Genomic DNA, 14135 nt, shown 5'->3' with positions numbered 1-14135 from the left:
TGGTGTGGGGAGGTCGCCATCTAAAAGTGAATTGACAAAAAGATACAGCCTGGGAATTGCTTCCTTACGCCACTGCCAGCAGAACGGACTTGGCTTAAAGGGAGCTCTGGGGAGCTCCCCCAGAGGATGTTTTGGCCTCCTCATCCACACTGGCCAGACGTTTTTGATACAGCTGGGAGTATACCACACACAACCTGCCAATCAACTGCGGTGTACCCATTTAGAAAGGCGGAAAGGCGCCGTACTGCGCACGTGCGATTATAGCAGAAGAGCTGTTTACGAATTTTTATTTCCACGCGACGGTTTTCACGGGTGGTATATATGCACACGGACGCAAACGCCCACGGACGCGCGTCACTCCCGCGCGAGCCCTCGCCGACGTGCGATGCCCGCCCGCGCGAAAAACTTGCGTCGTTTTCTTGGTTCTTTCGGTAAAGTCACGTAGAAGAAAAATAATAAAATAATAAAAATAAAACATTTTAAAATAATTCTCACGACGTTTCGGCCACAACGCAAGCAGCCGTCTTCAGGCGGAGAACAGGTCTGCGTTGCGGCCGAAACGTCGTGAGAATTATTTTATTGTGTTTTATTTTTATTATTTTATTATTTTCCTTCTACGTGACTTTACCGAAAGAACCAAGAAGATGAATCCCTGCAGTCACGAAAGCTTTAAATCGAAACTTGCATCGTTGCTCAGGCGTTGCAGACGAGGGCCTCCGCGAATGGTCCCTGCAGGGCCTCCCCGAGCAGGCACCGGACCCACACATGGTAGGTGGCGTGCGGGCGAACGTGCTCACGGAACGTGTGGTTGAGGACGGGCAGGATGTAGGGCGTGTACGTGTTCTCGCCCAGCTCCTGGATCCACACCTCGTAACGCACCTCGTGCTACGGGGTTCGGCGAGTGTGGGAGCGGCAGAAATAACAGAGGGGTGGGGTGGGGTGTGGGGTGGGATGGAGTCAGAGGCAGAGAGTACACAAAGGCCATGTAGATGATAAACCGAAGACCACATCGCCCAGCATGTGCCCCGATCGCGTCAGGTGGCGAGATGTTAACAACCTCGCCTGGTGTGCAGGAGGCCGTAGGTTCGATCCCGACCCTGATGCATGTATATTTGGAGTTTGCATGTTCTCCCTGTGGTCGTGTGGATTTTTCTGCCGGGCCCTCCGGTTTTTTCCTCCCCATTTAAAAACGTGCGTCTGAAGTATTTGGCTGCTTGAAATTTCCACGCGATACGCCACTTTGTTGAGCCATCCATTTGTGGTCCAGGTCACTTCTGAAAAAGAAGCTAGATAGTTCAGTGGACCTTACCTTATGAGTACAAAGTTACATTTAGTTTTAGATTTGAAATCTTGAGCCCGGATAATGCTGGGATCGGTTGACCCTCGTGTACGCACGGCTCGTTAAAGGCTGTGCTCCGTTGTGGGCACCAGAATTGTAGTTCAGAATAAAAGCCATTCTTATTGATTAATGATGTTATCCTTTAGTGTACGCTTTATTTGCATTATTACTGGGCCATCCTTCACCACAATCGTCAATGTGGGATGGTGTCGGCAGGCAGCATAGACATAGGAGCATAGTAGTGCAGTACGACAATGTATTTTGCTACACCTGCCACCTACAATGACAGCAATAAAAAGGTAAAGGTGCAGGACTGAATTGTCTCATTCACACTATTGCTGGTATAACGGCCTCCAGTGAACTATAGAAATATGATATAGACAGTATTTGGCCTACTCTTCCACGCTGGCTAGATATGTTCAAGAGGTGGGAGTACCCACACTTTACCCCACCACATGTGACCTGTCACACCTGATGATGATTGCTTGTGTTGCAATCGAAACGTCGTGATTTATTTAATATTCTTCACCTACGTGACTTCACCGAAAGAACCAAAGAGTATGGATCCTTGCAGTCACGAAAACTTCAAATCTAGAATGCGACCTGTCGTTCGACTGTGCCGTACACATACATACTGCCGAGTGGACAGGTGGGGGGGGGGGATATTTCGTGAAGTTGCCTGTTGTTCTAGCAATGGGCAAGTAACACAACCTAATATCCATCCGTAATGTTCATTCTCATGAATCCAGTCAACCCGTGAAAATGCCCCTTTAAGATCGTACAAAAATAAATAAAACCCCTGCCCATCGTTTAAACTGCCGTACCGTGGGATCGAACACATCTGGTGATCTCTGGATCCAACCGATGCACAACAGCAACAGTGGTTCATCTTCTTGGTTCTTTCGGTAAAGTCACGTAGAAGGGAAATAATAAAATAATACAAATAAAACATAATAAAATAATTCTCACGACGTTACGGCCACAACGCAAGCAGTCTTCACCTGAGGACGGCTGCTTGCGTTGTGGCCGAAACGTCGTGAGAATTATTTTATTATGTTTTATTTTTATTATTTTATTATTTCCCTTCTACGTGACTTTACCGAAAGAACCAAGAAGATGAATCCCTGCAGTCACGAAAGCTTTAAATCGAAAAGCAACGGTGGTCTTAAAATATCGTGGAGGAGAAGAAGGGAAAAAAAAACTCTGAGAAAGGGGAAATACCGAGGGCACTTTGAGAAAGGGCAGATTCCACGGTGGTTCCCACGACACGAGGAGGCCAGCTGCGGAGCTCGTGGCTGTCCCCTGGGAGCCGCCGTCTTGCCGGTTCACAGCCTCGCAGCGAGCGGCCCTCACGCGGCCCGGGAACATAACGGGAACCGCGGGGGCATCGCTCGGGGAGGGAGGACGGTCACCCAGCGCCGCTCGTACCGTCGCCAGGAAGGACGGGATGTTGACACGTGTGTCCTGGACGGGACGACGGGATGCCGGTTTTAGTTAGGGTCGTTCAACCGAGGAGGTGGTGACTGGTAAGCACACGAGGAAATAACCCGACTCTCCACACATGTCGCACGTTAAAAACGTGTTTGTTAAAAGACAGGCAAGTGCGTAGTGTTAACATTTTAAGGTGTTCGTGTATATGTACGGCCATTTTGTCATTCCACTGCTAGATGAGAGCTTCCTCTTGCCATGCAGGTGTTGGTTTTTTTTATGACCATACTTCACCACACTCGTCAGTGTGGTTTGTGAAGGGAGGTGAGCATAGATGTGGGAGCATAAAAGAACCGTATAAATTGTTAGGTAAGAAATTATATCTTATTGTTTGGTGATTTCTGAGCTGTAAATTGCACAAATGTAGACGCTGATATTGAAATACGTTGACAACGTTATGAAGTGTGGAAACGTTGACAAATGGGTGGAATGGCTAAATTTAGAATGCCAGCTGTATTTGTGATGGCAACTTAAGCTGTAGGCCAGTTGATGCTTCATCTTTAGCCAACATCACAAGGAGAGAATGACTTTAGTGACAGGCGAGCATGAATGATGCATGCCTCATTCAATAATCAATGAAAAGTAAAATGTATTCAAAGAATGCGTTTGTTGGGTTCCAAAATGTTAATGGGAGACCAGAAGCAAAACTGGATTTGCTCTAGTTGGGTCATATTGACCTAATTCCTATGCACAGGCAATACATGTTTGCCTCAATGCAGCCCTTCTGCCAATTTAAAAACATCGCCACAAATCATACAGTTGTCACCACTTTGCAGCTTGATTCTCAGAGGCCAAAAAATAAATAACAGTCCGGTTTTCTTCTTTTGTGCACTTATGCAAGGGCACTACCATCTTTAATCAATGGCAGGTCTGCCATCTAGTGGCAACACGCAGAAGACAACATATTGCACAGTAAGAAGGTCATGCCCCATTCACTGCAATTTTTCGTTCCCAAGACTGATTGGAAATGTTATATTCAAACACCCCCACAAATGACACGAGAGAAAATTGACATTTTCCGTGGCCACATAGAGAGCCACAGAACAGCTCTGGACAATGAAGCACTCACTTGGTAGATGCGGTAGAGCCACTCGGGATTGCGGCAGCAGAGGTGAGGGGGCACCTCGGCACTGCGTTCGATGCGCTCCTGCTCGGCCGGGGGCAGGTGGGCGATGCCACCCTCATCCCACGACCGCTGCGGGTGCGCCACCGAGTCGGCGCGCCGCTCGTTTCTCCACGCCGCGTACACCAGTCCCATTCCCGGCAGGCCGCAGAGCGTGCGGTACGGCGTGTAGTGCGTCGGATTCACGCCGTACGGGAAAACCTCGACGAGCGCTGCTCCCTGCGGCAAGAAAGCGGCGAGGGCGAGGTGGGAGCCGTGGACGCCCACGAGGGCGGACGCGCCACTCAGAATTCGCACCAGCTCGGGGAAGGAGTGGGACTCCTCAGACACGACAAGCACACGCGTGGAAAACTCCTGTGCCAGGGCCACGATCAGCTCTGCTTCATTCAGGATCAGCCGGTTCAGTGTCCGCCGGAACAGAACCACCGAGTGGCCGGTCACGGCATTGCCGGCAGGGTTGTTTTCTGCACTTTTACTCCTTTGCCCATGGTCAGCGGTAGAACCGAGAGAGCTGGGACTCGTCTCTGCTGGTTTCTCACCGGACGCAATGGTGCACTCAGTCTTGGAATTTTTGTCACAGTCACTGTCCTGAGAGCCTGAATTTGCGCTGTTTTGTTCACTGAAGTTGAACTCTGGCACGGACACGTTCAGCCTCTCTCGGATGAAGTCAGCAAAGTGCCGGACCTCATTTCCCGATACCAGGAGATTGGGCTTAGGCCCCTGCGGTTGTGTGAAGCCATACTGGTACCAAGTCACCAGCTTACTGACACCCACGTACGCACGCGGAAAGCAAACTAATGGACCTAGCCTGGCAAGGTCTTCTCTGAGCAGCGGGCGACGGTCTGTGAGCAACATGTACAGGTCGAAGTGGGCACCCTCCGACCAGCCTTCAGAAAAGACCAGCCTGGCATCATTGCCTAGCTCGCCAAATTGCCGCAAGGTGTAAAAAGCTGGGAGCAGATCGTCGTGAAGAACGTGCATGATGTTGCCTGGGTTGAAACGGTTGAAGATCAACGCCGGGTCGGACAGGAAGACGGGCTGGGGCAAGTCGCCCAGGGCTGACACGGGCATGTCGACGAAATTGAAGTACTGCGTGTTGTGATCGTCGACGGACGACAAATCCATGAGCGCCGGCTGGAATCGGCGTGCGCCGAGGCTGGGCAGCGACACCGAGCCGGGCCCGTGGAAAAACACGAACTCGTCGGCGTCCGACCAATAGCAGAGGCGCTGGAAGCGGCATAGGCGGTCGGTGTGAACCTTGCCGGTGCAGACGGCAGCGGTGCCGAGGGCGTGCAGCTCGTGCAGCGCGGCGGTGTAGTCGGCGGGCGACAGCAGCGGGCTGGCGCGAGCGGCTCGCAGCTCTTCCTCCGCCTGGCTGGCGCGCTCGTGCACGCGCACGTATTGCCAGAGCACGGCCGCCAGCACCGGCAGAAGCACGCCGTTGAGAAGCATTGGCACGTTCATGGTCGACGGGGATCCTTGCCGCTGCTGTTATCTACTTGGTATTGAGATGATGTCTACAGCGGCGACACAATGGGCGATGCTCATGGGCTTAAGTTCATGGAAGCCATGGCAGTCATTTTAAGATGTTTGTGATGATGGGATTATAACTGGAGCAGCTAAAGCGAGGGGAGTTCACCTTAGTGTTTGACAATATATTAAATTGTACTTGATGTGAACGAAATCGACCATTCCAGCTGCAAGCTGATAAATCATCTTCACAAACTGCTACAATATTTACAACATTAAAGTAATGTTGATGGAAAACAACCTTGCTAATGATGGCAGGATACTTGGATACTAAAAACTACTGCATAAGCAAAAGCGCCACGGTGTGTATATAGCTGAACATTCTTTTTGGCAGGCACTCTTAGCAGTGACCGTGGTCAAGTTGTCTCTAAAGTAACCTGCATTGGCGAGGGAGGTAGTCAATTGTCCAAAATGCCGTTCAACTCTGCACTCAACACACATTATTGGAGACAGAAACAGAATGCACATATTCAGAATTTTGTAACTTGGCGGTGAAATAAAATAGTTTTACTAATGTATGTCAGTTAGGAAAAAAATTATTACCATCCGCTGTGTTAAAGCCAGGAACAGAAAATGAAGTATATTTTTTTCTATAACAACAGTATTGTATTTAATAACGTTTTCTGGTTAAAGTTGCAATGTTCTTTACATGTATACTAAGCCAAACGTCTTGCAATGGTGTTCATGCAAAAAAATAAAAACTATGAAACTGTTGAGCATGCCAGAGAGGCATATTTTTCTGAATACACGAACAGACGTGTTCTCAAAACAAAATACACTACTCTTGAAAGATCGATGATAAACTGAATTTATAATGGGATTCTACCCATCTTAAAATCTCATCTCAAGTATTCCCTCTGCACTGGATAGTGGGTATACATTTCTAAAATATCAATACAGCCTATTGATTTTGGCAGTGTGAAAGCTTAAAGGTGGACAGATGAGACGTTTAAAATCCCCAACTCACGCTTTCACTTCTTGCTGATAATCGCTTTTAATCTGTCAATGACATCGAGCTGAGAAAGGATTTTGGAAGAACAGCCACACCTGGCGTCACATAGCTTACATTCCCCAGAGATTTATGGATTTGTGAGCATCAAATGTGCGGAGAATTCCGTGCTTGCCTTTGTGAGGACACCGTTTTCAGTCTCAAAAAAAATAATGGAGAAAAAAAACCCCAACGCTTAATTAACTGTCCATCACAAAATACATCAAACATTATGTGCAGTGTAATTTCAACCACGGAGACTGGCACATTAATCTGTAGAGCTTTGACACTTAAGATGCAATCATGTTTTTATTTATATATATTTTCTAAATGGTCCATAGCTGATGACAGGCAACAATAAGCAAAATATCGTGCAAAAAAACTGCATTCTGCATGCTACACAAAGGCTTTATTTGGCAAAGGTGAAGATAAGAGAGGGAGTCATGAATCTGAGCAGAATATGTTTTCAGGTTTGCTGAGCACAGACCCTGAAGCTCAAAACACCGAGTGGCCGGTAACAAAGTATCACCGCTGAAGGTAGAATAGCTACGAGTAAAATACGTTTCCTGGAGCACGGTTTGAAGAACTCGGGTAAAGATATGGTGGGAGGGCATTCCAAAGCCGATCAGTGCGACGGATATCGCAAAAAAGAGAAGTGTTGTGACCTGCAGTGTTAGTGGGTTGAACGTGGTATGGATGAGACGTTTGTGAGAACAGCGACCAGTGGCAGATTTTGAAGTGTGACAATGAGGTGACTGACTGCCAGGGAGTGAGTTGACTGCAGTGAATCAGCGAGTGCTCGATCATCAATCAACCTATGCTGCAAAGAGCCTACAGCTTAAGGGCAATTAATGAATTATGTATTATATGCACACCTACACAGCACAGTGTATATACTTTAATGAGGAGATCCACACTATCGTGTCTGCAGGGAATCTAAAAAGTATGGCCAATAAAATTAATGCTCTCATGCGCAACAAAGTATGCCTATACCACTGTGTGCAGTGAATGAATTTAATAACTATCTAGGGGCAAGCCAATCCAATCTAACGGGTAGCAGATTACAATTCCTTGGCAATGCTTTTAGGGATGCACTGTGGCATGAAAGGTTGCTACAGAAATTTCACGGAGCATGCAGGACAAGCTGTAATTGAGTAGAAGGACAGACGTGCCGATTGGTGTGATTTAGCGAAACGGTGGTGCAGGTACTACACAGCTCGCAGCATTCAGCTGCTCGGATGTATGCATTTATCAGCTTCAACCACAACCAGCGTGAGAATCGCACATCCAAAGCATCGCCTTTTAGAAAACACTTGGCAGCATATCTGCTAAGCCATGCCAGTCTAACGAGCGATGAGCACATTATACAGCACAGTAAGTAAGTCAATGGGCTTGCGCAAAACACGGTACTTGAAGGGACTTGATGCCCAACCAACAAGACTGGTGACAAAATAGTAGCTGAAGGAGAGGAACGCACCCACGAGTACAACGACCACGGAGATGGTGGGTTTTTAGATCAGTAAGCGTGGCCGCAATGAGGAATGCGGCATCACGGAACAATAAACGATAACAGTATGGGGGGGGACACCTTCATCCAGCATTGGATAGACAATAACAGGCAGCTTTGATAATGATTAGAGCTGGAAAACTAGAGTTGATGAAGTCGATGTTATCGACCATGCCCCGCCGATTATCTCCCATCGGAAAGAGAGGTGATACTCACCCCCACCCCCCTGCCTCCCCCAAATTATTTTCGCATTACCCAAGAGTCGAGCAATATAACCGATAATATAATCGGTAGCATAATCACAGACGTAAATCATCTGACATCCCAGCTCTGATCATGAAATTAAGGGCCAGTGAGTGCTATCAGGTGGCCTTGTGGTATCGCCGTTTGCCGCTCGTTGCAGATGCTCACGGTTTTAATTTCCAGCGGCCACCCCGGTTAATACTGCGGTGGTTGCATTAATCAAAAAGTAAGAGTTAGGCCATTGTGTGCTGGAGTCTGGGTCCCAAATTTGAAATTGGAATATACATGGCAATTATCCCCCCCTCCCTCCCTCCATCCATCCCCCCGAAAATTTACAATTGTAATAATAATCAGTTCATGTGACCTATGGGGGGGGGGGGGCTTACAGTGCAGGATGACAAACCTCTCTGTTCCACGCGTGGTGAGTCAGGGGGCGCCACAGAGCTGTCGTTGATGTGTGCCGGGCCTCCTCTTGTCGTTACGGTGCTGCAATAAAAAACATACAGCACAGAAAAGTGACAGAGACACGCACCGTGTCAACCCACGCGGTTTGACCCCGTATTCTTGTCCAGGGAAATTGAGTTTTCAGGTCCATACGTCGTACAGCCGTTTCAATACGGGCAAACGAAATGTCTATTTGTTTGTGCTTCTCCCTTGTGATGAGACTTCTTTGTAGGATGAAAGTTGAGAATTTTAAGGGCATGGGATGACCCATAAGGTCCGCATTGGTCTGCATTATATCAGGTAGAGAGCACTCATAAGGGGTTGACAGGGATGCGACTGGCAGCGATGATCACTTCCAGTGAACCCGTGGCTCATAAAGGGCATCAAGGTGGCAGCAGCAGCAGCAGCCTTAGCCGAAGATCTCAGTTCACCAGTGTCAGATTCCTAACGAGACACCGATACCAATGGTGGACACTGGCACCTCGGTGTGGGAACATTGGCACCGCAAATCAACGCCGAAAACCCAACGCACTCGTCTGCAACACCGTCTTAAAATATAGACAGTTGTATTTAACAGGCGACGTTTCGGGCACGTGCCCTCGTTCACAGCACAAGGCCTGCGTTGAACAAATGCACGGACGTTGCTGCAGTACGCTTGTCTTGCGAATACACAGATGCCCGTCAGAGGCGAGCGTGTAACACTCTTTGCGGAGTTGTACAATGCACAGCCTCTATGTCAATCCACTGCTGGATGAAGAGACCTACTTCGTGTCGGTCATGGGTGGTCAATACGCGCATTGCGCTAACCACTGCGCCACCGCTCCTCCCCCCATATACCGCAGGAGTGAGTAGCATCACATACAGGGGTACACTTCATCAGCCTGCAAACGAGCTCGAACATACACAACATACTCTTCAGGCTCAGTGACTTAACAAGCGTGTATATACATCGTGTTTGAATGATATTCATAGATAACTTTAAAAAATCTACCTGCCGAAATGTGTGTCGGCGAATATGGGATTGTACCTGCAGCTCACAAGAGTTCATGCGTCAGTCAGTTGTTAGTGAGTCAGTCTGTTGTTAGTCAGTCAGTCTATTAGTCAGTCTGTTCGTCTGTCAGTCAGTCTGTTGTTAGTCAGTCTGTTCAGTCAGTCTGTTAGTGAGTCAGTCTGTCAGTCAGTCTGTTAGTCTGTCAGTCTGTCAGTCTGTTAGTGAGTCAGTCTGTTAGTGAGTCAGTCTGTCTGTCAGTCTGTTCGTCTGTCAGTCAGTCTATTAGTGAGTCAGTCTGTCAGTCAGTATGTCAGTCAGTCTGTTCGCCAGTCTGTTTATTAGTGAGTCAGTCTGTCAGTCAGTCTGTTGTTAGTCAGTCTGTTCAGTCAGTCTGTTAGTGAGTCAGTCTGTCAGTCAGTCTGTTAGTCAGTCTGTCAGTCTGTTCGTCTGTCAGTCTGTTAGTGAGTCAGTCTGTCAGTCAGTCTGCTCGCCAGTCTGTTTGTTAGTGAGTCAGTCTGTCAGTCAGTCTGTCAAGTCAGTCTGTCCTCCTGTCCGTCTGTTGTTAGTCAGTCAGTCTGTTAGTCAGTCAGTCTGTCTGTTTGTTAGTCAGTCAGTCTGTTAGTGAGTCAGTCTGTTAGTGAGTCAGTCTGTTCGTCAGTCAGTTAGTCTGTTGTTAGTCAGTCTGTCAAGTCAGTCTGTCAAGTCAGTCTGTTCGCCAGTCTGTTTGTTAGTGAGTCAGTCTGTCAGTCAGTCTGTCAAGTCAGTCTGTCCTCCTGTCCGTCTGTTGTTAGTCAGTCAGTCTGTTAGTCAGTCAGTCTGTCTGTTTGTTAGTCAGTCAGTCTGTTAGTGAGTCAGTCTGTTAGTGAGTCAGTCTGTTCGTCAGTCAGTCCGTCTGACTGATCGTCCGTCCGTATGTGTCGCTCGTCGGTCAGTCCGTCCCGCAGTCAGGGATCATCGGGGTACCAGGGGTCCCGCAGCCTTGGGTCTCCGATAGTCTCTGGGTCCCCGCAGTCTCGGGGTCCTGCAGTCTCAGAGTCCCAGAGTCCCAGAGTCTCAGGGTCCCAGAGTCCCAGAGTCTCAGAGTCCCAGAGTCCCAGAGTCTCATGGACTCGGAGTCTCAGGGTCCCAGAGTCCCAGAGTCTCAGAGTCCCAGAGTCCCAGAGTCTCATGGACTCGGAGTCTCAGGGTCCCAGAGTCCCAGAGTCTCGTGGACTCGGAGTCTCAGGGTCCCAGAGTCCCAGAGTCCCAGAGTCTCGTGGACTCGGAGTCTCAGAGGTCTCAGAGTCCCAGAGTCCCAGAGTCTCGTGGACTCAGAGTCTCAGAGTCCCAGAGACTCAGAGTCTCGGGGTCCGGGTCCTTAGCGACGGACGGCGACGCGAGCAGGAGGATGAATGGAGGCGGGTGGGAGACTTTAGGGACCGCGGTGATTTGCTCCGTCGGCCGCATTCTCAAGCGAAGGGCTTTGCAGGTGATGGGCAGCAGAGGGCAGTGCAGCGAAATAATAAGTTTAACCCGTAAAAACAAAGTTTTTCACTATAAATCCTTCATATGCGTGGCATCGGTTTTATTTTATTATTCATTTCTGTTTTTCTTGAGTAAGAGTTTCATTTTTATCACATTGGTATTTTAAATTAAATATTAAAAAAAAATTCCTAACAAGTGGGAAATTTTGGAGAAAAAAAGTTTCACGAAAATAAATTGTCACGCACAACGAGTCTGTGTGCAAAATGTCAGCTCGATTGGATCACGGGAAGTGGGTTAAAAAACGACCGAAAGATTTGCACGGTCGTAAGCGCGCAAGCAAGCAAGCAAGTGAACTTAATATAAAGGATTTAAAAACAAAGTTTTTAAATCCTTTATATGCGTGGCGGCTAGAGTCCTCTCGTCCTCTGGCTTGAGATGGCTGCCACCTATGGGTCAGATGATTGTCTGCCAGTATTAAACAATTGGTAATTAAATATTTAATTTGTTTTCCCTAAACAGTGTAAAATTTAGGAAAAAAATTTTCACGAACATTAATTGTCTCGCACAACGAGTCTGTGTGCAAAATGTCAGCTCGATTGGATCACGGGAAGTGGGTTTAAAAACGACCGAAAGATTTGCACGGTCATAAGCAAGCGCGCAAACACGTAAGCAAGCAAGCGAACTTAATATAAAGGATTTAAAAATAGATGAGCGGGCCACCGTCTACTTACTAAATGTGTTGTTTTTTTAGGGGACAGATCGCGTTAATATATAAATGTGTCGTTTAACCCGCCACCACCCGACGCCGCCAATTAGCGAGGTTTTTCGCGTCAACAGAACGTGACAATTCGTGACTATTTCAGCACAGCGGTGCGTTGGAGAGCAAACCTACAGCGTTTACAATTCGAGTACGACGTTTCGACTACGTCTCCTTCGCACGAGCTGGTCTTCTGGCGGGTGATGGGGGGGGGGGACATTATTTTCGCCTATTTGGGTCAACAGAAACAAATTGGGACCTTTTTGCCAGTATCAAAGTGTGAAAAATAAGAATAAAAATAGGTTTTACCCTTTCTGGCAATATTGTGGGTTTTTGTTGTTGCCCGAAAGGGTAAATAGGGTAAAACCTATTCTTAACTTTTTTTCAGAAACAAATTCTGGACCGGTTTTGACATTCAGCGTCTCATAAGCAGTCAAGCTGGCTTGAACCAATGTTCATATCTAACAGAGAGGGCCTCTCCGATGGACATCTGGTAGTTACACGAGCATTTGGTTAAAGCAACCCAGCATTGACTAGCGTGGTGAAGTATGGTCAAACAACCACCCCATTACCCGAATGGTTTGGGGAGGCTGTAATTCAGAAGCGAGGGGAAAGAACCAAGAAGACAAAAAGGCCGTTCATGTTACACATAAGTAATGAAATATCCCACATTTGTTTCATTGACTGTGTCCTGAAGTAATTTATTAACAAACTCCACTAACATTTTAACTTTTTAGAAATTTCGTCTTCAATGAGACGTGTATTTTTCAAAGTGATTACAAAGATTTGTAATTGACTTTTCCAAAACCCTTTAATGTTCATAAATATGAAGTAAATTTCGATTTAAAGTTTTCGTGACTGCAGGGATTCATCTTCTTGGTTCTTTCAAATTTTCTTGCCATGGTTTTCACACCTGATGACGATTGCTTGTGTTGCAATAGAAACGTCGTGAGAATTGTATTGTTTTATTTTTATTATTTCCCTTCTACTTTACTTTACCGAAAGAACCAAGAATAAAAATATTAAGTACTTCGTTCAGGGAAAAGGAGGTTCAGGGATTTGGTTCAGGGAAGAGAAATGTGATATGAAGTACCGGACTGTGTCCTAAACTGAAGCAGGTGAGAGCCAATCATTATTTTCAAAGTCTCATTCGCCAGGAATGCCTGGTCGATGGAGACGACATTTATTACTGCAAACATTGTTGTGTGCAAGTTTACCCAGACAGGTAATGGATTGGTACCCAGATGATGGTAGTAATGATGATTCTCAAAGAGTGATCCTCAGTGGCAATTGTGGTCGACTGTAACAGCTCAGGAACTTGGCAGAAGGAAGGAAGGAATAGCTGGGCGTGGTCTCAACCACATTGAATTCTGATTTAAAGCTTTCGTGACTGCAGGGATTCATATTCTTGGTTCTTTCGGTAAAGTCACGTAGAAGGGAAATAATAAAATAATAAAAAGATGAAACAATACAAATGCTATGAGATCTCTTTTACCAGTGGCAAAATATAATAGTAGGTTTTTACCCTTTTAACTGGTACAAAACTGACACCTATAAAGGTGTCAGTTTTGTACCAGTTAAAAGGGTAAAAACCTACTATAATACAAATGCTCACGATGTTTCAACTGCAACACAAGCAATCATCCACAGCAATACAATTTTTTTTAAAATTATCTTTCTGTGGATTTCACACCTGATGATGATTGCTTGTGTTGCAGTCGAAACGTCGTGAGAATTTTTATTGTTTTATATCTTTATTATTGTATTATTTCCATTCTACGTGACTTTACCGAAAGAACCAATAATACACATTGAATTCGTTGACCTCTTGATCTTATTATTATACCCCTCTAGCGACATGAAGCTACGGCGTGATTCATCCCAAAAGAGGTTGGCCATTTCACCCAGCTAGCGCACAGACACGACCTAAGGCCACGAGTTTACTGTCAATTGAATCTCGCATTTGACAAGTTCAACGTCCGGTATCATTTTGCTCCATGTAAGCAAACACATGCAGTATAAAAAGTTGCCCACAAAAATATCACTGTACCGATACTGAATTTATTATACAGGGTGCTTCAAAAAAATGTAAGACATATATGGAACGATCGTTTTTAATTGAAAAAGAACAGATAATACACTATAACATGATAAAAAATTGTATGTTAATAGTTTCAACAACTCAACGAATCTCCACTTGTTCGCCATCATTGTCAACAACAGCCCTGCAATCGTCTCCAGCTGGTCTCCAGAGCCCGGCG

General features: G+C 46.6%; 1 protein-coding gene across 1 annotated transcript; it reads right to left on the bottom strand.

Moving 5' to 3' along the window:
- Positions 1-580: 580 nt before the first annotated feature.
- On the bottom strand, positions 581-11029 carry POMGNT2 (protein O-linked mannose N-acetylglucosaminyltransferase 2 (beta 1,4-)). Its single transcript, XM_061565752.1, has 5 exons — positions 10617-11029; positions 8622-8704; positions 3897-5904; positions 2561-2803; positions 581-885 (listed from the first exon to the last, which is right to left on the bottom strand). Exons 3-5 carry the CDS (start codon positions 5412-5414, stop codon positions 694-696), a joined length of 1953 nt encoding a protein of 650 aa, XP_061421736.1. The 5' UTR covers positions 5415-5904; positions 8622-8704; positions 10617-11029; the 3' UTR covers positions 581-693.
- Positions 11030-14135: the final 3106 nt, after the last annotated feature.

The sequence above is a fragment of the Lethenteron reissneri genome, chromosome 35 (assembly GCF_015708825.2).
Source record: "Lethenteron reissneri isolate LAM-NWPU_2019-01 chromosome 35, ASM1570882v1, whole genome shotgun sequence".
NCBI lineage: Eukaryota > Metazoa > Chordata > Hyperoartia > Petromyzontiformes > Petromyzontidae > Lethenteron > Lethenteron reissneri.
The sequence above is the reverse complement of the archived record's forward strand: the minus strand, read 5'-3'. Positions and strand labels throughout refer to the sequence as shown.